Source organism: Theobroma cacao, chromosome 9 (assembly GCF_053813885.1).
Source record: "Theobroma cacao isolate CCN51 chromosome 9, ASM5381388v1, whole genome shotgun sequence".
Taxonomy (NCBI): Eukaryota; Viridiplantae; Streptophyta; class Magnoliopsida; order Malvales; family Malvaceae; genus Theobroma; species Theobroma cacao.
The window spans coordinates 5,675,167-5,696,736 of NC_142647.1; the positions used below are offsets into that span (position 1 = coordinate 5,675,167).

At 35.1% G+C, this 21,570-nt stretch overlaps 4 protein-coding genes across 9 annotated transcripts; 2 read left to right on the plus strand and 2 right to left on the minus strand.

Annotated features, from left to right (window-relative positions):
• Window positions 1–582: 582 nt before the first annotated feature.
• Window positions 583–3,319, plus strand: ROP9 (RHO-related protein from plants 9). Of its 2 annotated transcripts, none has more exons than XM_018127603.2 (8): window positions 583–860; window positions 1,054–1,141; window positions 1,271–1,380; window positions 1,681–1,744; window positions 1,859–1,923; window positions 2,028–2,093; window positions 2,225–2,331; window positions 3,029–3,319. In XM_018127603.2, the coding sequence occupies exons 1-8, from the start codon at window positions 762–764 to the stop codon at window positions 3,060–3,062; spliced, it is 633 nt and encodes a 210-aa protein (XP_017983092.1). In that variant the 5' UTR covers window positions 583–761; the 3' UTR covers window positions 3,063–3,319. The 2 variants fall into 2 exon arrangements, with proteins under 2 accessions (XP_017983092.1, XP_007013116.1); XM_007013054.3 differs by having other exon boundaries at window positions 3,032–3,188.
• A 986-nt stretch (window positions 3,320–4,305) lies between these two features.
• Window positions 4,306–7,237, plus strand: CAK1AT (CDK-activating kinase 1AT). Its single transcript, XM_007013055.3, has 2 exons — window positions 4,306–4,865; window positions 6,085–7,237. Exons 1-2 carry the CDS (start codon window positions 4,380–4,382, stop codon window positions 7,024–7,026), a joined length of 1,428 nt encoding a protein of 475 aa, XP_007013117.1. The 5' UTR covers window positions 4,306–4,379; the 3' UTR covers window positions 7,027–7,237.
• Window positions 7,238–9,195: 1,958 nt separating this feature from the next.
• Window positions 9,196–12,227, minus strand: LOC18588570 (iron-sulfur assembly protein IscA-like 3, mitochondrial). Of its 2 annotated transcripts, none has more exons than XM_007013058.3 (3): window positions 12,069–12,227; window positions 11,842–11,882; window positions 9,196–9,807 (listed from the first exon to the last, which is right to left on the minus strand). In XM_007013058.3, the coding sequence occupies exon 3, from the start codon at window positions 9,784–9,786 to the stop codon at window positions 9,364–9,366; it is 423 nt and encodes a 140-aa protein (XP_007013120.3). In that variant the 5' UTR covers window positions 9,787–9,807; window positions 11,842–11,882; window positions 12,069–12,227; the 3' UTR covers window positions 9,196–9,363. The 2 variants fall into 2 exon arrangements, with proteins under 2 accessions (XP_007013120.3, XP_007013118.3); XM_007013056.3 differs by having other exon boundaries at window positions 9,196–9,802; window positions 12,069–12,226.
• Window positions 12,228–13,989: 1,762 nt separating this feature from the next.
• On the minus strand, window positions 13,990–20,462 carry LOC18588571 (Major facilitator superfamily protein). 4 transcript variants are annotated; one of them, XM_007013059.3, is made up of 15 exons: window positions 20,204–20,462; window positions 19,382–19,538; window positions 18,832–18,943; window positions 18,654–18,721; window positions 18,428–18,560; window positions 17,784–17,883; window positions 17,554–17,666; window positions 17,386–17,479; window positions 16,802–16,955; window positions 16,051–16,194; window positions 15,886–15,959; window positions 15,377–15,465; window positions 14,868–14,982; window positions 14,464–14,649; window positions 13,990–14,242 (listed from the first exon to the last, which is right to left on the minus strand). In XM_007013059.3, the coding sequence occupies exons 2-14, from the start codon at window positions 19,470–19,472 to the stop codon at window positions 14,467–14,469; spliced, it is 1,470 nt and encodes a 489-aa protein (XP_007013121.1). In that variant the 5' UTR covers window positions 19,473–19,538; window positions 20,204–20,462; the 3' UTR covers window positions 13,990–14,242; window positions 14,464–14,466. The 4 variants fall into 4 exon arrangements, with proteins under 4 accessions (XP_007013121.1, XP_017983660.1, XP_017983659.1 ...); XM_018128171.2 differs by lacking the exon at window positions 20,204–20,462 and having other exon boundaries at window positions 18,832–18,932; window positions 19,382–19,522; XM_018128170.2 differs by lacking the exon at window positions 20,204–20,462 and having other exon boundaries at window positions 18,832–18,932; window positions 19,270–19,516.
• Between the last annotated feature and the right edge of the window lie 1,108 nt (window positions 20,463–21,570).

The window sequence follows — 21,570 nt, forward strand, 5'->3', positions numbered from 1 at the left end:
CATTCAAGGTTAACATTAAAGAATCCAAAATCACTTACTATCAAAGATTGAATGAAGTTGCTGACACTAGTAAGTTGTTTAAGAGTTTTGGAACTTGGGATAAATATTTAAACTTTGTAATACTAACATTGTTTTTCAGGTTCAGACTCAATCAATCCTTCAAGAGTTAAGTATTGAACTATTGATAAAAGGAAACTACATATCATTTAAAGACATGAGAAATACTGAAGATGCTCTATGGAAATTTAAACAGTTGGATGAGCAGTTGAAACTTATTGGACTAGAATTTATGGGAGGTTTATTTGTTTAATCATATCTACCTTAGCAGTAATAAATAATGTCAAAAACACAAGCTGGAAACCAACAATGAAGAAGGGCCATAGGTTGCCGTTTGAGAGGGGGCCCCATTTTCTGCATTTCAAAATATTTATCTGTTAGATTTTTGAAATCTATTGAGAGGGACGATAAAGTGCTATAGGACCCTTTGACTACAGATGATTACTTCTCTCACAAGCTGATGTGTTTTTTTATTAGTTTTTCTCTTGACACTTGCAAGGGAGACTTCAACTCCACAATCTTCTCACTCTTTATCTCACCTTAGAACACTTCTCTCTCTTACCTCCTGCTTTCTCTTGTTTAACTTTTATATTAGTCTTTTACTCTGAAGCTGCACCTTGCTTCCTTTAACTGAACTTTTCAAGGAGTTTTAATATATATTAGTGCTGTAGCTAAAGAACTACCAGTGTTTCCAGTTTAGGAAGATGAGTGCTTCAAAGTTCATTAAATGTGTTACAGTTGGAGATGGAGCTGTTGGAAAAACCTGTATGCTCATTTGTTACACCAGCAACAAGTTCCCAACTGTAAGTTTTTTGAAGTACCAACCTGCTGAAATTCGCTCTTATCCTTGTTTTATTGCATTTATGTACTTTGAAACTCAGGAGTGGTTCCTCTCAAAAGTTTACACACTGGGTATTTTTTTTTCTTATTTATGCAACTTAGGAGTAGTAAGCTTGCTCTTTTTCTCAAGCTTTATTGCTTTTTTTTCTGTGTCAGGATTACATACCAACAGTGTTTGACAATTTCAGTGCCAATGTGGCTGTGGATGGGAGCGTTGTTAATTTGGGTTTATGGGATACTGCAGGTATTTGGGGTTTCTTACATGTAAACTTGAGCTCTTCTTCGCTGCTTGCTATGATTGGTTGAATAACTTGATGGGTTTTGCTCGATGCTTCTTTTCTGATTGAGTTTTCGTTTTTCATCTGATTCAAAGGTCAGGAGGATTATAGCAGGTTAAGGCCACTGAGTTACCGAGGTGCAGACATATTTGTCTTAGCATTCTCACTCATTAGCAGAGCAAGCTATGAAAACGTTCTCAAGAAGGTACTATTTTCGATGCTAATGACTTCTACTTTTAACTTTTCTTCCGTTCTATAAGCAAAAAAAAAAAAAAAAAAAAAGAGGACTTTTGGCTATTGATATTTTTAGATCATGTTTGAAAAAAGTGGATTTATTCCAATTCAAATTAAAGTCAAATGGCTGTTGGCTTTGTATTCTTTCTCAGCACAAATGTCTTTTAATGGAATCTTGATGTTAGGAAAATTGGATTAATGGCATCACGTCAGGAGCTGTTTTACTGTGTCATATCCAATATCCTAAATTATCCATTTGATTTGTTCACAGTGGATGCCAGAATTACGTCGATTTGCACCAAATGTTCCGATTGTTCTGGTTGGAACAAAGCTAGGTAGGCAGCTATCTGAGAATTTTTTTATCTTATAACTATGCACAGAAGTATGTTCATACATATTGAAAGGATTTGATGAGTAACATTGAATTATGTTCTTTCTATCTATATCAGATCTGCGGGAGGATAGAGCATATCTTGCTGATCAAATGGGGTCTAACATTATAACATCTGCTCAGGTAATGCTTTTCTTAAGTTTAGCTTTATTGTGAACTTTTTATTTGTGGATAGTATTTGGGTTTTAGCATGAAGTAAAGTAGCTCATTCAGATTATGCTACACAGGGAGAGGAACTGAGGAAACAAATTGGTGCAGCTGCTTATATTGAATGCAGCTCCAAGACTCAGCAGGTGAATTCTTCATGTCGTTATACTAAGGCTTGTTCTGTTGTCTTTTCCTTCTTTATATATATATATTTCCTTTTGTGTATTGTTTTGTAAATGTTTTAATGAATAAAACTTGATCTTTGTTGACTGTTCAGAATGTCAAAGCAGTCTTTGATACTGCAATCAAGGTTGTTCTTCAACCCCCAAGGAGGAAGGAGGTGGCAAGGAAGAAAAGGCACCGAAGGTCTGGCTGCTCAATTGCGTAAGTAGTTCATTTCTTCTCTTTCGGTAGTTTTGGTTGCTTTTAAGCCTTAAGATTTATTCCTGTCATTTGAAAAGATTGGTATATTAGTGTTCATTCTTAAGTCGTGTTGTACCATTATAACAAATAATTCAGACAAGGTTACAGAATCCTCATGGTCATAGAGAGGCTGAGTTCTGTCAGATTATCACTGATGAACTGGAAGGGATAGGTTTCCGAAACAAAGACAACTGGAATTATAGGGAGGGCACCCCTTAAAATTTGTTTTTGGTCCTTGATGAGTTAAAAAAAGTCTTCTGGAACTTTGCATCATGCCAAAGCCTCCCTTAGAACAGGGAATCAGGGAGGAAAATGGAAAGGACACGTGAACTGTTCGGGCAATGCTTTTAAATGAAGCACCGTATCTTCTATTAATGCCCCCTTTTTTATAGGATCAACATTCTAGGAAAAGTTTCCTATGAATTCAGATCACTCTACATGGTTAGACTTATTTAAGGCATCCCAAGGCTCTGGTCTGGTTTGTGTGCCAATTTGAGGGCATTGCAATCAGAAAACAAAGTAACCATTGGTGAAGAGACTTGACCTGAATAAGGTCACTATAAATCTTTCAACTTAACCGATATGGAATATAAGACCACTTAGCAAATGTTTCACTGCCTTGGGTGCATATATAGTACTAATTATTTGCCATCTGTAGCAGGAGTTTGGTCTGTGGAGGATGTGATGCTTGATTAGGAGATGGTGTGGTTGTGGATCCATAGTCATCAGCCACTGACAAGTGCTGCTTCCTGACTAAGCAAACTTCATAGATGCTTTCATGTTTTTGGGTACTCAATGACTTGTGCTGGACCAAGAAACTGACGGGGAGAAAGACAGAGGGAATTGTTCATTCTCTCGTGTATTATTAGTATTACTTTGTAAAACTTCTTTTGTGGTTGCTGCTGAAAATATAACTTGCTATGAATTAAATATGTTGTTTAACTCCTTATCCACGGGTCATTTGCTTTTTACCCTTCAGCTAGGATCTCATGTTACTTCTTTGTTCAACATCTTCTGGTTCTTGAAAAATTATTGAGCAGAAAAGATAGTGCAAGCGAACTCCTGATATAAGAGTTATGGATAATAGAATCCTTTTGCTTAGACAAGGAATTTACAAGCAATAAGCGACATTTATCAACAAAATCAGGTATTAATTGAATCCAAGTGATCAACAATCTTCCTTTTGACAAGGATTTTGGCAATGCTCACTGGTGGTTGTGTGTCATCGTCCATTTATTCGAAGCACATGCGCCACCGAAAAAAAGGACGGATGATAATCCATTTCTTCCAAGACTTCAACCACATGTACAGCGGTAACGTTCATTCACTTAAAAATTGTCAATTTATGAGGTTCAATTGTGTCCCTGATAAGAACAAGGAAGGAACCAGCGGATTTTAGGACAGGGACTGAACCATAATAAATGATATGAAGTGGGGAAGGTAGATCGGCTTCTTAAATTTGCATGTAAGGAGGCAACTTCCCCTCTCTTATCTAACCACGCATAGGTGTCAGAATCATCGGCTCAAGAAACGAAGTATGGGATCATTGGATATATGCAGACATGATAGTTATGTCTTCCATTATATCAAAATTCAAATTTTATTGATATTTTACTATATTTTTTAAAATGTGAATCAAATCAAAATCCATTTATCGTTCGGATTAATTTTAAGTTAATATTCTAAAAATTAAGTTTGTCTGATTGCGGCTTACCAATTCTGATCCGTCCCTGACTTGATATTAAGCCTTCTGGACAAACTCTGTTGTGCCCTTTTAGCTCTTCAATTAAGACCCGGAAGAACATTCTGCTAAAAGAACTCTTTGCCTCCTGGGCTTTGATGTCGGGCCCAATAATGGGACCAAACAATGTGCTGCAATGTGACCCCACTTCATCAAACGTCGTCGTTGCTTATAACTTCTTATGCTCGCTCTTTCCTCTTTCAGATCGATTCTTCGAAGCACAACAGAAAAAAGGCAACCTCGAACATCATCAGACAAAGAAAGAAAAATGGAGCGTCCACCACCAAAGAGCTGGAGTATCCACACCAGACCCGAGATCGTCGCCAAGTACGAGATCATGGAACGCGTCGGTTCAGGCGCCTACTCCGACGTCTACAGGGCCCGTCGACTCTCCGACAACCTCATAGTCGCCCTCAAGGAAGTCCACGACTACCAATCGGCGTTCCGAGAAATCGAGGCCTTGCAAATGCTCCAAAACTGCCCCAACATCGTCGTTTTGCACGAGTACTTCTGGCGGGAGGACGAGGACGCCGTGCTCGTCTTGGAGTTCTTGAGGACCGATTTAGCGGCGGTTATTCGCGAAGCGAAAAGAAAGGAAGGTGGGGTCCGACTTGGAGAAGTTAAAAGATGGATGCTTCAGATTTTATGCGGGGTCGACGCCTGTCATCGGAACATGATCGTTCATCGGGATTTAAAGCCTGGGAATTTGTTGGTTTCTGATGATGGGGTTCTTAAGTTAGCTGATTTTGGTCAGGTAAATTTTATTGGATTTTCTTAGCTTTAGTTTGATTTTGGTTTTTTGAGTTAACGGTTCTGTTGGGGAACTTCGGTTTTGCGAAATGTATGTGCTCTTCCTTTTTATTGCTTCTTACAAGATATATAGTTGAAATGTGAAGCTTTGGGAAGAAAAGTGTGGTGACTGGTGATCTTGAATGAAGTTTAGTTTTGATTGGAAGATTTGCTTTAATTTAACGGGACACATAGCAAGTGTATAAACCCAGAGCTTCTAAGTGTTCAAGATAATAGCCCGATGATTAAGTTCAATGACCATTTATCAAGTGTATAAACCCGCCCATTGCGTTTATAAAGTCCACCGCCAGTGTGTAGAATAATAATCTGATTAGGAATATGTTGAAATTTTTTGTTCTCAAACTATGTCTATTCCTTTGTTCTTTTAGCAGATGCTTCAAAACATGTGATCAAATTGATCTGTACCAAAGTTCAGAGAAGAAAATTTGGATGCTTTGGGTTTGACGGGATTTTTTCAAATTTCTGCATTCTGGGTGTTTTTGTCATCCAAATGTTGTATTTGTAATGGTAAATGAGGTGATGCATTTGCATTAATAAGAGGTGTTGATGCTAAATTATGAAATACTATTGCTTTTTCTATTGACTTGCTACAATATCATTAGGACGTCCCATTGGTTTCCTGATAATTACAGGAAAGCTTAGCGCATTGGCCCCATGCATTATATCATAATATGACTTTTCGGTGTCAATAAACGGTTAGTACAGGCACAGGCTGTAAAGATTTGGCATCAATGTCATTTGTTTTGATTGTTACTAACGTGCTTTCAGTAATTTAAATTTTGTGGATTTTGGTCTGGGCCCGCATCTTGCGCTTTTCATGTTCTCATGTTTCATACTAGGTATATCAAAAGAATGATGGGATCAAGGAATTGAAAGAAGTGGAGATTTTGTCTCGACTAAGTATTAGTGGTTCCTTGGTGGCTGTGTTAACTTGACAACTCGGCTGCTAGAACTCTCCAACTGCTAGTTTTGAGTAGTTAGTCTTGATTGCAACATCTATCTCACAGCCTTGGTACATATTCTTGTATGAATGTGATTAGTGTCTCTAGTGTGTTTCTCAAGACCGCCGAGTGCTGTGTGAGTTATTGTCTATAAAAGAGCTGTGCTGTTTATTTAATTTGTTATCTTCGATGTGTCATATGTCTGTTTGGCTTTGTTTTCAGGCAAGGATGCTCATGGAGCCCAGATTTGTTGCTGACAATGATAACCAACAACCATACGAGCAGAACACAGGATATCACGAAAACATTTCGCCACCATTAGATGCTGTCCCTGGAACTGACAGTTTACAAAATCCAGGATATAATAACCAAGTGGAGGAGGACATGAGTAGAGAAGAATATTTTAGACAATTCGTTGAGCTCAAGGCTAAACGACACGCCTTGGATGAAACTGACAAAGAAACAAATATTAATGACGGAAACACATCTTGTCTTGCAACAGGTACTATAAGTGACATTGAAGATGATCCTCTCAAGAGTTCTTACTCATACGAGGCTGAAGAAGGGGGGGATGATGAACATGGTGCCCTCACATCTTGTGTTGGTACCCGCTGGTTCAGAGCCCCTGAACTACTCTATGGATCAACAGACTATGGACTAGAGGTGGACTTGTGGTCATTGGGTTGCATCTTTTCAGAGCTGCTAACTCTTGAGCCCCTTTTTCCAGGGATTTCTGACATTGATCAGCTGGGCAGAATCATTAGTGTTTTGGGAAACTTGACTGAAGAGGTCTGGCCAGGCTGTTGTAAACTTCCTGATTACAGAACAATTTCTTTTGCCAAGATAGAAAATCCAACTGGTTTAGAAGCCTGCTTACCCAATCGGTCCCCCTATGAAATTTCTCTTGTCAAAAGGCTTGTTTGTTATGACCCAGCTAATAGAGCTACTGCAATGGAACTGCTCAATGACAAGTATTTCAATGAAGAGCCTCTTCCAGTTCCAATATCTGAGCTGCATGTCCCTCTTACAAAGAATGACCACGATGAGGATTCCCCTGGTGGGTGGAATGATTATAATGACATGGGTTCTGACTCTGATTTCGATGATTTTGGCCCTGTTAATGTCAGGACCACCAGCAGTGGTTTTTCCATGCAATTCTCTTGAGCTTGGTCGGTATTGAGGTATATCGTTGAACAGTTAAATTATATATTCCAATTTGTTTTAAGGTATAGTTAAAAAATCAGCAATTAGAAAGATGAGAGATCATGAATCTTTGGAAGTTGCATGTCTCTGTATTAAAACAGTATGTTGTATGCACTGCATTAATTGTGAAAACCAGAAATATATACATGTGGTAAAGTGTAAGCTTTTCCTCCCCTTTTTTTGTTTTTTTTGTTAAAAACGCCAAAAATTTAGTGTAGTTGATGAAAGGCATAATCAAAAGAGTATTGTCTTACCTCATTCCAATTTTCAGATGGCAAAAGGCCGCTTAAGATCAGCAACTCGGGCGAGTAGATTCTTTCCAACGGTGGGTGAAAAATGACAAACAAAAAAGAAAAAGAAGGCAGAAGGGATAAGAGAAAAAGAAAATATAAAAAAAAATTTGTTTTGGTATATAAAAACATTTATTATTTTTGAAAAAAGTTGAGATGATATTTTTGTAGGAGTTAACAAATGTGATGAAAATTTTTAATTAAAAATTTAAGTTATTATTTTATTTAATAATAAAATGATGTTAGACAAATATATATATATATATATATATATGAGAGTTTTAAATATTAATTTTTAATTGAGGGGTAAAATGATATTTTTATATTTATTCTTTGCATATTCTTCTATATGCTTTAACTAACTAAACATCATTCTATGAAATTATAAAATAATTATTTATGTTATATTATATTCTTACAATTTTTATTTCATTTTACAAACCAAAACATACCGTTAATTCATTAATGTCTCTTTACATTGAGCGTCGGTCAATCCATAAAACACTTGTTTTAAAAAAAAATTAAGAGTAATGTCACATTTGACCTTTATATTATAATGCAATACTTGTATTAAAAAATTAATATTTAACGTGATATGTGTTAATGAATCAATCAAGACGTAGTTATGTAATCAAAAAACTATCACATAACCAAGCGTAATCCGTTCAAAATTATGTCGCCAAAATTGTCAATTACCTGATCAAATTCAATGCAATTCATTTATACAAACTCCCCTTTTCCATCAAAAATCAAAGGGGTCTTAGTTTCATTAGCAGATGACACATGGTATAATATTAAATAAGGGCCAAAAAGGAGGGCACCCATTCAGGGCAGGGGATTTGCAATCTTTTATGGATTGTGATGGGTACCTTCCCATGCTTGATTATCCCATCCCTTTCTTGGGGCAACCTATCCCAATTGAAGTTGATTTCATCTTGAGAGCAAAGCAGCAATACATACTTTAGAGAATTTAGGTACTGCCTAGTTTATAAAAAGCTGATTAATAACTGTATTTTTTGATGCCATTGGTTGATGATTATCCTTTGTAATTTTCTTTTTGATTCCAGCTTTTGTTCCAATACATACTTAATGTTTATTACAAGCCTACAAAGGGAATACTATTCTATCAGGACACAAAATTACTGTGTTGAACAGAGCTAACAATTGAGCACAAAATCAAATATTCCTTCACAACAACCCCATTTGGCAATTGCCAGGAGGTGGAAATACTTTCATGTTAAATAAATCAATTTTTTCAAAGAGATTACATTATCATTGCTAGTGATGCTACTGACCAAAACCCAGAATTGCATTAAACTAGCATCGTGGTTATCTTCATGCCCTAACTAAAATCCATCGGGTTTTGAGACCACTAACCAATTTGATAGGATTATTACTTGTGCTTTTGATTAAAACCATATTATTCAGTTTTTACTAGGTAAATGCTCATGTAACAGGAAACATGCTTAGACATTATACCGTTGATAGGATTATTTGATTAAAACCCTATTATCCAGTTCTAACTATATAACAGTAAACACTGACACTTCCTTTTTTTTTAATAATTTAGAGACTAATTTAAGTATTGTGCCTAATATTATTTATTTAATCAAAATAAACTTAGCAGAAAACAAGGGCATGCTATAAAGAAAATAAAAAAAAAAAATTGACTTCGAAATAACCCTAAATAAGAAACAACCTCTTAATTTCATCTTCTGATAGAACCATTTTTGCTTTCTCCTTTCTCCTACTAGCTGATTAAATTTTCAAACATTGATTAATATTTTAGCTTCTATAATGAACTACTTCAACTTCTATTAGAACTTATGTAACATGACAATTGCATAAACAAATGGAATCAATTTCAGATGCCAAACTAGCATCAGTATTAAAGGAATGTTTTGAACCTATAAATTGCTATAAAAGCTCACCTGTATGCTGAACTTCTTTTCCCGTTAGTTTGTTGGTTAGTACAAATCCTATCTTATTACAAGTCTTCTAGTAATTTTCAATCACTACCCTGTTTAGCAGCTCCACCACTAGTACCAGCTGTTGTCATGAAAGATTCACCACATCCACACTGCCCTTTAGAGTTTGGGTTGATAAAAATGAACTCAGACCTGAGTTTATCATCTACAAAGTCCATCTTGGTTCCAATCACATGCATCAAAGCTTTTGGATCAATTAATATTTTCACACCCTTGTCTTCAACCAATTCATCAAACTTTCCTTTCTCATCAGCGTAATTGAGGGTGTAGGATAAGCCATTGCAACCACGAGCCTTGACACCCAATCGAAGGAACGGTCTTTGACGCTGTTGAAGAAGCTGACAGATTCTGGAGGCGGCTGCATCGGTCAATGACAGGGCTTGCCGCCTCATGGCTGCAGGCCTGATCTTCTCTGCAGCAGTCATAAATAATCGTGAAGCCATGATTTTTGTCCCCGGCCTGCACTGGTGGTAAAAATTGATTAATATTTAGTAATACCACAGTGTCAGAATATTATTTACATCAATTAATGACTTTAATCAAAATAACATTAGCGAAAAACAAAACCCTAGAACGAGCATGCTAAAAGGAAAAGAAAAGAAATTGGATTGGCTTTGAAACAACCCTAGATAAGAGAATAACCGGCGAGAGAGGGAGAGATATACCAAGAAAATAAATAGCAGAAACACTAGGAAAACAATACTCTAAGAGAGAGGACACCCCTTTATATAAAGGAGGCCTTCACAAAAAATGAGAGTTTTATACTCTCTATACATGTGAAGTTCTCCTTAAAAAGTAATTTATATACCTGTTTTATTTTATCATTTAAAAAAAAATTCTACATGTTTTAAAAGACTATTAAATAGCAAATGTTATTACATTCCATAAATTACATTATGACTTCCATTTGTGCAGGCCCTTTTTTCGGTCAGAATTTGTTATTTTACTTCTCATCAACAATATTAGCATCTAATTCATTTGATTGTGACAAACAATATGAAGAACAAAACAATGTGCGTTCGAACTTACCCATCCCGCATTCGAATGAGATGGGGAAAACAAGTTTCTAATATTTGGTGCTCCTTATATGAGCTATATAGTCTTTACTAAACTACCTCACTAACTTCAATACCTTAGCTATGTATTCAAATCTTATTCAACTAACGAACACCAGGCTTCATTTAATTGTTGTTTTTAATCATAGAGCAAATGCAGCCAAGAACCAACAGATTCAAAGCTAGCACCAAATCACAAACAGTCCTTGCAGCTCTAATGTGAGAAGGGAAGGCAGGGCAACACATGAAAGGTCCAACCAGAATTAGCATGCAAGATGAAATAAACATGAAAGGAAATACAAGAAAGAAACAAAGAAAAATCATGTGTTTTTAATAAAAACAGACATCTGCAGGACACAAAACTGAGCTGCCGCCAGCCTCCTTCCTAAAATTACAACCATGTGATAATGTGTATATGAGGTATCAAATTGGCAGTTCAGCTGTCCTGTCTCGTTCATATCTAATCAAATTCTATCCCAATCATGTTAGTCCCAATAATTTTCATTGCAAAGTCAGTTCTAATTTCCAACTTCCTTCCAAACATATCTTTTGTTCCTGAACAAGCCACCATATCTTGTTTATTTATACAAAATTAAAAAAGTCAAATCGGGATTTTGCTAGCACTGCTTTTAAGCTAAACACACATGAAACCAACCCCCAAATCAAGGATCAAGCTCATTGCCATTTCTCTAGGCTAAGCACAAATGCCAACTAGGATTTAGACAGATATCTTAGTTTTGAGCTGTAATAATATATTAGAGGGAAGGTGGGGAAATTAAATAATCTTCAAAAGATTGCAAGTTAGCTGTCTGAACTCTGAATCATACGTCATACAGACCAGGTGGGTAGGCAAAGTGCCAAATTTAAACCCAATTTCTTTGCTGATGTTTCTGCTCCTTCCAATTAAGGAGCTCTCCCTTTTATGAAAATCACTCATTGGATACCATTCCAGAAAATGTTCGCCAAATTTTATTATAAAAACTTGCTAGAGAACAGCTCGCAAACTTTCCTTTATAATTGCAATATCTAATTGTTGTCTCTTACTTTTAACGTATCTTTTTGGCTCATTTTTTTCCTAAAGAAAAAGAAATTTTCCTGATGTAGATGCTGATATATGTGAATTCTGTTACTTATCATTATGTTTTGTACTTAAAGTGAACGCAGTACAAAAGCCAGAGATGAGGTGCCTTAGCCGAATATGTTTGAGCAGACAGCAGCAAGCAAACCAATAGTGTATACCAAACCAAGTAGTAGACCAGACAGAAGAATTCATAGGAAGACACAAGCAGAGAAGAGTAACTCTTTACCTTGTAAATCAGCAGATACAAAAGGAAGCAAGCAAGCCAATACAAGAACACCAAGAAGTAATTCCATCTTCAGCAAAGTCAACAAATAAAACAAGTAAAATGGAAGAAAAATCTTGGCTAAAAATCCGATATTTACCTGTGAAAGAGTCAAAACTTGATGGCTAGAGTCTTGTTTTCCTACAATAAAAAAAGTAGATAAATCAGACCTCATTGAACCCTAAACCCAAATCAAGAAAACCCAGATTTGAAGAAGAGAAAGAGGAAGAAGAAGAACCCTAACCCAAATTAAAAAAAGAAAAGAAAAAATCAGATTTAAAGAAAAAGAGAAAGAAGAAAGACTAAGCAAAAAGTTCAGATTTCAACCCTAGCAATTTCGGACTTCAATAGCAGGAAGAAGAAGCAGGACGAACGAAAGCATGTGCTTAGGGTGGGGGAAAAAGGATTCGATAATCTTGCCGAGTGAAGAAAGGCAAAATGTTAAATAGATATTTTAACCTTGTAGAATAAGTGGCCCAATCTGAGACTCCATTGGTTTTTCCATTACTTTGCTGCAAGGTTGGTTATTTTCTTACCCGATAATGTAAATGTAATTTAAATAATCACATCTCTTACACCATATGCTGCCTAAATACTTGTCTCATTTTCAAATTCAAATGAACTCATGTACATTACCAGCTTGTTTGACTTAATTTTTTTTAATTTAAAAGTTAATATAAAATTTTTATAAAAAATAATAATTTTTAAAATTAAACTAAAATTATTTAATAAATTTTTTTTATAAGTTATAGCTTTGATTAAAATTATCGTAAAAAGTATTTCTTTAGAAGATAATATTGTAATTATTTTTAACAGATAAAAGATATTTTTGAAACAAAAAAAATTTCTTATATTTAAAAAATAAAAAACTCTTTGTAGGAGTTTTTCTTGAAACTCTTTTTTTCAAAATTTTATTTTTTTCAAAAAAATTACTTTTTTAAAAGCTTTTTAAAATTTATTTTTGATCTGTTTTTTACTTTTAAAAAATAAATAAGTTGAAAAAAAGTCGAGTCAAACAAACACTACTTAGTATCCCAATCCATAAATTGAAAAATTATTTGTGCATAATAATTAAGCGGCATATCGAGTCCTTAAAATAATTATCTAAATTATTTAAATAAAATTATTATATAATATTTATTATTTTATTAAATTATTATATTAATGAAAATTATATTATTATAATATTATTAATTCATTAAAATTAAATTATGAATAAGATTAATTATATATATAATTTAGGAAACAGGGGACTTGTTCTCGAAAGGAGTCTGCAATAGTTTACACAACCAACATGTGCACTCTTGAATTCCTTCAGTGTGCTGTGATTCGATGATGCACCTCAGATCAACTGATCAAGTGCTTTGTGATATCTTCAGTCCCTCGCCTTTACCTATAGACAAATATCTACAAAAAGTTGGATATGTTTTAAGCTCAAAACCAAAATTTCAGTTCTAGTAACTGTGAAAAATGAGGGTAAAAATCTAAAAATGAACAGGGCTATATGATTTCTCAATAATTGGGGGTGCAAACATGGTTACCCACCTAGCTAAACTGAGTTTGACATGTAAGTATGTACGTATGCAGACAAGATTAGGAGTTTGACATGAAGGACTTAGTACATTTAAAATCTTATTCACATAAAATGAAGAATATACTTGCTGCCTTTGATCAAAATTATCTTCTCCAAGGTCCTCAGCCCATAGGAATATGTTCTTGTATTCAGCAACATAGTCTGGAAGCAAGAATCGTTTGGCAAACCACCTTCAACAACTTAGCTTAACAGGTGTGCACACTGCCGTGAACAAGGAAGAGAATCATTTGGGGCGACTAAATTTGATTCACTGCAGACGCATGTATGGCAAGTCTATCCATTCATCCGCAATAACATAATAATGCGACTGAAAACAGTCAAGGACGCAGCACCGCAGAAGCACTTCAGTGTGCATTGACTATATATGCGGCGAATATATTAATGTTAATGTTGTCGGATTCTTTCAATCCCACTTACGCTGTTAGTAAAAAAAATCCGTTACTCCAAATGAAATTATTTCAGTAAAAGAATTTTGATTTAATTATTAATAAAAAGCATCATGAACATATTATACACTTTATTAAAATTTTCTTAGATTATTACATATAAGCATATGATATTTTTTAATTATATATAAGCATAGGATTTAGTGCAGCTCGCGTGACCCTAAATGGAAAGATACGAAATTTTACCTCGGAACCAAGCAAAAACAAATTGAACCATAAAGATTTGATAAAAAAATGTCACATACACAGCGCATCTAATATCATTTGATGCCGGAATACATCGCTCTCACTACAATATTATGAACTCTCCACAAAATACAATTGGCCCCAGATGAATTAAGGGCCAGATGGATTTATAACTATTACTTCATGTCAAACATCTGCCTGGTGCCAAACTTGGTTTCCATGAGATCTATTGTTCAATCAAAATTCCTGCCCTTCCCATTTGTTTATGTTTTGACCTGCATATGAATCCATTCCACCGAATGAGAAGGAATTATATACAAGAAACTCTCTTAACAGTACGTGTGCATGCACACAAATGCAAGCAACATGTGCTTGTGTGCACAAGCAGATGCGTCTGTACGTGTTGGGGCGGTTCGTTTTGGTTGCTCTATATATAAGTAAGATCAGCTTATACTAGCAACTTCATCAATAAGATTGAATCGAGAAGAAAATATACCCTCTATTCCTGTGGGAGAAGAGCTATCTCAATTTCTTGAAGAGATTTTCCTTTTGTCTCCATTACATTCCTTTTAACGAAGACCACAGCCATCATGCAAACACTTGCAAACATCGAGTATAAGAGCTGTGGCCCAAGTTGCTCCAGCAAACGAAGGAACAGCAAGCCCACAAAGAAATTAATTACCTGAAGAGCAGTGCAGAAGCAACCAACAAAAAACCATCAGAAGATAATATAGCAGTAGGGATCTATTTCTGATTTCTCTGCTAAAATTTGATATCCCAACTTGTGTAACTAAATTTGATTGCATATGCTGTCACAACTCACAAGGATACAAATTCATTCTTGGAAGAAGAGAAGCAAACAACCAACAAAGAAAATGGAAGGAAAGAAAAGAAAATTACCCAGTGCACTGACATACAGATTGCCATAGCTTTTGCCCTGATTCGACTAGGGAAAATTTCTGGTAGAAGGAGACCTGGAACAGGACCTGCTCCTAGTGCAAATGTAAAGACGAACCTGCACAAAGTTCAAATTAGAGTCCATATCCGGAAATTGTATCTCTAACTGCCTTCCAGCGCCCAAGGCTAACATTTTACATCATAGGCAATTTATATCTCCATAATTATGAACATAATCAAACTAACAGTTCTGCTCGTGGTTTATAAAAGAGTAATATTAAATATATTTGATAATCTTTTCATTATTTGCAGGACATTCAATTACACATCTAAGCTTTTGCTTATTTCATTGGTCAGAGTCAGTCAGGTCTGAGCCTCTGAGGATCCAAACACATTTAAACTTACAACCAAGATTTCCAACTATGACTTCCACAGATTTTGAATACTTTCTGCCGTGTAAGACCTTGGTGTTGAGAGGTTTTTAAAAACAGGTAAATTTAATCAATACTTACATTAGCATGCCGCCAACTGATAGGTATAAAGATCCAGAGCCTGACACATAAGTATTTGCTGCAGTGACTTGAAGAACCATTGATATAGTCTGTGTAAATCATATGCACACATAAATACCAATTTCTAGTCATAATTTGCATTCAAGAAAAGAAAATATATTTGCTTTTAGCTGAGCCATCCATAACATGGTAACAGCAGTCTAAATAACTGTACTTCCATGGTCCTTGTTATGAAGGATATACTAGCTTCTTTCACAGAAAAAATCATTTTGATTTCATTTCAAAATGAGATAAATGGAACACTTTAACAAAGGAGGGCTCCTTTCTCTTGGCACAAAAGACAAAACATGTGTAAAGCATTGACGAACGTAAATTCAGACGCCCATGGGTAGACAATATGCCTTTTTTTTCTTTATTTCTCTGAATACATGTCATGGAGCAATATTAGAATACTACTTATACATGAAAGGGCTTTCCAGGAGAAAATTGGTGAGAAGAATTATATTTACCATGCCAAAGAAACTCCACAGAAGAAGCACCTTCCTTCCAAGTTTGTCCATTAATAGCATCGCAATGATAGATCCTATCATGAATGAAAAATCATAGATCATGAGACAAGGCAAAATGCCATAATACAACATGCACAAGACAGGCATTAAGGAAATAAGGTATACCTGTTAAATTTGCAACTCCAATGAACACATTCGCAAGGTCTGATGGTACTCCCGCACTTTTAAATACAGATGAAGAGAAATAAAATACAGCATTTATACCAGACAGCTGTTGTAAAGCAAAGAGGGTTGACCCAATAAAAACAACTGCAAAAGGAGAACATGAATAACAAAGCCTAAAAGGGAAAAATCAAAGCAGAACAGGAAGCTACAGTGGTGGCAGCAATAGCAGCTGTAGATGCAAAAAATGGAGAGAATAAACAAGGCATAAAACCGAAAAAGTTTCTGAACTATTTAAGAAAATTCAAATAAACCCTTATTTTTTATTATGTTCAATTAATCTCTTGTACTTTTATTTTGAGCCAAATAAATCTTTATGACCAATAGTTCACTAATTGGCATTAGTCAAAATGACACATGTCATTTTTATGCCACATGGTGTGCTGACTTGTCATAATTGATGGTGATGTAGCATGACGACATTGTCACATGGCAATTTCAACCCCTTTACTATGACCAGTCAACATGCCGTGTCAGTACCACATGAGCATAAATTAAAAAATTTCATTTTGACGAATGGTAATTAGTCAACAATTAGTCATAAGAGTATATTTGACCCCCAAAAAAAGAATAGAGCTTGATTGAATCCAATAAAAGAAAAAGAGCTTATTTGAATTTTCTTGAATTGTTCAGGACTTTTTAAAGCATTATGCCAATAAAAAACTGCTCAGAAAGCCTAAAGAGTAATATCTACCTCTAAAATGGCAGCCATAGAGCAATTCTGAGAGTTTCACAGTGTCCGCATCATCCCCTCTGTCAAATTTGGATAATTCTAACATGGCATATTTGACATGTGATCCACCTAAAAGCCTCTCAAATTCAGCTTCCGCTTCAGCACTTCTTCCTTGCTGTGTGACACCACCAAGACAACATAAGCATTTTACTTCAACTTGAACTTTAACAAAACTGACAATCTGTTTTTGTCGAATTTGGTTGCATGCTACAGGTGGTGGGCACATTTCGGAAACATTTCAATAGAAGAATGGGACTGTTTTATGCAGCAAAAGTCAAAGAACAAATAACATGACCAAAAGGGATCTAGTAAAACTTGATACTGATTCTAACCAATGAATTGCATCTATAAAAGCAAGGAAGCGACACATACACCCATGGAGATTATATTACATAAAATCAGATAATTAGAGCAACGCACAGTTAAGGGGAAAAAAGTTATGTTAAGAATCAATATCCAAGGCTTTGTTTCAATATTCATATGATACTATTAAGATTGAATAGTTAATATTTAAAATTGCAGATCATGAAAAAGAGGGAGCAAACCTTGTATAACCAATGTGGACTCTCAGCACAAAACATCATGGCAAATGCAAGTAACCCAGCAGGAATCGTGGAGACCCAAAAACAAATGCGCCACCTGAGCAAATTAAGCAAAATAAGTCAGAAAAGTAACATATCAATAAAAAATTCTACCTAAAGCATGATTCATACCAGCCAGCAATGTCTTTGACAGGGATTCCGATAAACAAAGCCCCCATAAGTCCCAGACATGTTGCAATCTGGATGAAGCTTCCGAAAGTACCCCTCACAGAAGCAGGGGAAACCTACAAGCATTGAGTACATAAATCAGGTAACAAAAATCCGCTTTATGTTCATGCACAAAAGAGAGAGTGCTATATAAGTCGACAATTAATGCATCACAAAATCAACAGTGTGGATACCTCTGTCACATATAGAGCTGCAACAGGTGGACCAAGTCCCATTCCAGTCCCAACTAAGAACCTTCCAATGAGCATACCCACCAAATTTTTTGTTGTTGCACTGAAATGAAAATTTTGTTTTTCAGAGTCCTATTGCTTTCCTTATAAACTCAGACTTTACAAAGTGAAACAAAGAGAACAGAATCATGTGGGGACTAAAGCAAGTAAATTAAAGTTTCATAGGACATTAAGGAAATACTCTGTATATCACATATTAACAAGTTCACTACATGACCTCTGCACAACTAATGATGTAAGAGCAAAAGTTACCACAGGTCAAAATAGAAGAAAAATAATTATGTAACATGTATTAATCAAGGTCCTATCTATTCTAACTTAATTCAAGACGGTAGAGTTTAAGTGACACATAAGTTTTTCTCAAGGTTATAAACTTCTAATCCATCTTCCTCAGATATAAAAAAAATATAATTCAATGCATCAAAAGTAAACTAATATATTAAAAAAGGGAGGGTGTCAAGTGCAAATCGCAAGTTATTATTAGCAGCACTAGGAAATAAAAAAAAGAACACGGCAGTCAGTAAGAAAGAAATGAGCATGGCAAAAAAATTAACTATCACCAGCATTTGATTACCATTGCATATTACCTCATAGAAGCACCAATAATCATAGGCACAGCACACAACTGAAATGCCCTACGGCGCCCAACACCATCAGCAATCCAACCACTGAACAAAGATCCAATAAGGGCACCACCCAAACATGTACTCACCACCAGACCTACATTTAACATTTTATAATAAAGCCGATCATGTTACTTTAGATGTGAAAGTCAGAAAGAAAAAAAAAAGAAAGATGGGAAAAAGTTGTCACCTTCAGCCAGAGTATTCCCACTGAAACCTAAATCTAAAGAGATGCTCTCAAGCGGTTCATTAACTACCCTGTATAGAATAGTCAATATGCAAACCATAAGCTTCTAGTCATGTTAACTAATCAAAAAGAATAAGCAGGAAAATAATATAGAGATGACAGTTTGATATAGAACACGAACCCAAGGTGGTAGCCAAATAGGAATGAAGATATGGTTGCCACTAGTACATGCGGGAAAGAAAGCCTCCATGAAGGATTTGTACTTTCCACATCCATGCTGTTCTGTAAGAGAGCTAAACATACACAATAGTTAAGCACAAAAATCTTCTTGAATGCTCATAAAAAATTTTAAAGAATTCATTCAAGCAACCCTTTTCATAATTTTCCAGGAAATTGGTTAGATATCCTAAAACAACCTCTAATTTTTTTAATCTGTTTTTCGCATCATGGATCACCAAATGCAAATTTCTGAAGGGTGAACTAAAAAGAGAGCAAAAGAACTATGCAACTGAAAAATGTAGCGCTAAAAAAGAAGAAAAATCAAATTTCAAAATCCTGCCATTGGTTAAAAATTTTCTGCATACAGAATTCAAAAAGACGCAACTCAGGGGATAAATACCAGTGAGCGCTTCAGGCAATTAGAATCGAACTGAAGTTTGTTGGTTCTGGGTCTATCAACTAGACAACCATGGCTGTGCAGAGACCCTCAGCTGGTCAATAGATAAATTTACCTGAATTCTCTTCTACATCCATTACAGTTGAATGATCTCTTGATGACAACCTCTTGTACATTGAGAGTGCTTCACGTTGACGTCCCCACATGCCAAACTAAAGCAGCCAGCTCTGGCCTTCAAATCACTTGATCTCGCTAGTCTTGGTAAAGACTTACTGTCACATTGCACATAAATTAGCATTTAACATCAAAATCTCATTTCCTTCATTCATCAAAGAACACTTAACATGCAAAGCTCTGTTTATTTGCCTGTATTAGAACTGTAATACAAAACTGAAACAAATTCACATTCAACAGCTTGTATTTTGGCCAATTCCCATCAATTCAAAACAAGTCAAACAAAATCTCAATCTACAGTTCATAACAAAGATTAATCCGAAAGAGAACTGTTTAGATCGCACTTAGCGTCAATAAAAAGCAAACGACTCTCTATTGCTATCATAATAACACAAAAACTAACCTCCCACTTTCACTAGGTTGACACTAAAAATCTGAAAATTAAAGCTAACTTCTATCCTTACCGTTCAAAACTCACTTCATTTTCTCTTTTCCTTGATTTTTTTTTTTTTGAAAGGCTCTTTTCCTTGATTTTTCTAACAACCAAACAGAAGGAAAAGGAAAAACAGATGATCTTCGTATTAAACTAAACTAAAACCTATGAAACTATAATTGATCGCCTTCATCAATCAAACCAAATAACTTACAGAAATATAAAATCACAGTAAAAATTGCACGACAAAATGATCATTTAAAAGAAATACAACAAAGATTAACGCTAAAAAAGTTAATATTCGATGAAAAAAGTTAAAATTAAAATCACCTCGCTTAAGATGATTTGATAGATCTGCCGTACATAATCAGCATAGAATTTTGGAGACAACTTCACTTTAAGGTTACGAAATTTCGCGACAAAGAGAAAGCTCTCGAGTTATTTATAAGTAAAGGAAAATGTAAAAAAAAAGTGCGGTTAGGGGCTATCGTGCGCCGGGGGTTGGTTTATGAGGAGTGGGGACTGGAGGCTTCTTAAATACTGCTGCAAGGAAACAGAGCAAAGGCAATGGTTCTTTTTCCACAGCGAACTGGGCTGTATTAAAAAGCACGGGAAAGGAACAAGTTTGCTAATGCTACTTAATAAATCTTTTTTTAATTTAATTAAGTTTATTAGTAGCTAAAAAACAAATTTGCACAGCTGGGAAATCAAATTTAAGTCTTAAAAAAAACGTTATTTATGATCTCACTGTCAGTCGCGTACGAGAAAAAAAGGGGTTTCGATTCGGTGTTTCGACTGGTTTTTTCCAGTTGGACACCTGTCTTCCAGTCGAAGTTGACAGGTCGGTGGAAGGAGATGATGATGGGGGTAGTTTAGTCAATTAGGGTATGGGGAATTTTATTCCACGGTCGTATGCAGGACAAGTGGCAAGCGTCTAGAAATGAGAGAAGTTTGAATTATTGCAGCACTAAAGACCTGTTGGTCTGTGCCCTGTGGAAGTCGCCGTTGCGTAAGGCAAGGTAGTGCTGATGTCTTTATGACTTTATCCTTATAGCACCTTGCAGTTCCGTTGATTTACGACGCCTGCCACTCCTCGGAGTGGTGTAAATAAGTTAATCTTACTGCAAATAGGATTTAGGTTTATGGCAAGTTTCACCTTTTGTGGCCTTCTATAATAGATTTGTATACTGTTTTTTTTTTTAACAGGATTGGCATTCCCATATTGAATCAAACATCCAAAAAGGATAGAGTAAGATAAGCAAATTCCTTTCATATATCCAAAAGCAATATGTATAATGAAATAGATGTACCAACGATTAACATCTCAAAATTTTATGTTAAAGAAAGTGTGTAATGTTTGTCACTGTTCTTAGTTTTACGAATGGACTATAACAATATACATAAATTTATAAAAAAATTTATTATTATTATATAATAATAATATATAGTAAAAATTTTATAAATTACTAATTTTAATCGATCTCAATTTGAAATTAACGTATTAAATTAATAATTCACTAAATTTATAAGATAATACATTAAAAAAAATACATAAATCTCACTTGATATATAAACTAATAATCTCCTTATTTATCAAAATCATATATATATATATATATAACTCAACTATAAGGCCTTTATAAAATATTACTTCAATGTTATTTGTTTCTTTTTTAAATTGATGTCTCTTTGGATAT

Bases quoted from the DNA above. Each gene is read 5' to 3' on its own strand.
- ROP9 (XM_018127603.2), top strand. From the start codon at position 762: ATGAGTGCTTCAAAGTTCATTAAATGTGTTACAGTTGGAGATGGAGCT. The intron at 1,381-1,680 runs GTACTATTTTCG...ATTTGTTCACAG, and splicing joins ATGAAAACGTTCTCAAGAAG to TGGATGCCAGAATTACGTCG. The intron at 2,332-3,028 runs GTAAGTAGTTCA...TGCCATCTGTAG, and splicing joins AGGTCTGGCTGCTCAATTGC to CAGGAGTTTGGTCTGTGGAG.
- CAK1AT (XM_007013055.3), top strand. From the start codon at position 4,380: ATGGAGCGTCCACCACCAAAGAGCTGGAGTATCCACACCAGACCCGAG. The intron at 4,866-6,084 runs GTAAATTTTATT...CTTTGTTTTCAG, and splicing joins AGTTAGCTGATTTTGGTCAG to GCAAGGATGCTCATGGAGCC.
- LOC18588570 (XM_007013058.3), bottom strand. From the start codon at position 9,786: ATGGCTTCACGATTATTTATGACTGCTGCAGAGAAGATCAGGCCTGCA.
- LOC18588571 (XM_007013059.3), bottom strand. From the start codon at position 19,472: ATGTGGGGACGTCAACGTGAAGCACTCTCAATGTACAAGAGGTTGTCA. The intron at 18,722-18,831 runs GTTCGTGTTCTA...TATTCTATACAG, and splicing joins CTATTTGGCTACCACCTTGG to GGTAGTTAATGAACCGCTTG. The intron at 17,667-17,783 runs GTATCCACACTG...CAATGCTTGTAG, and splicing joins CAGCTCTATATGTGACAGAG to GTTTCCCCTGCTTCTGTGAG.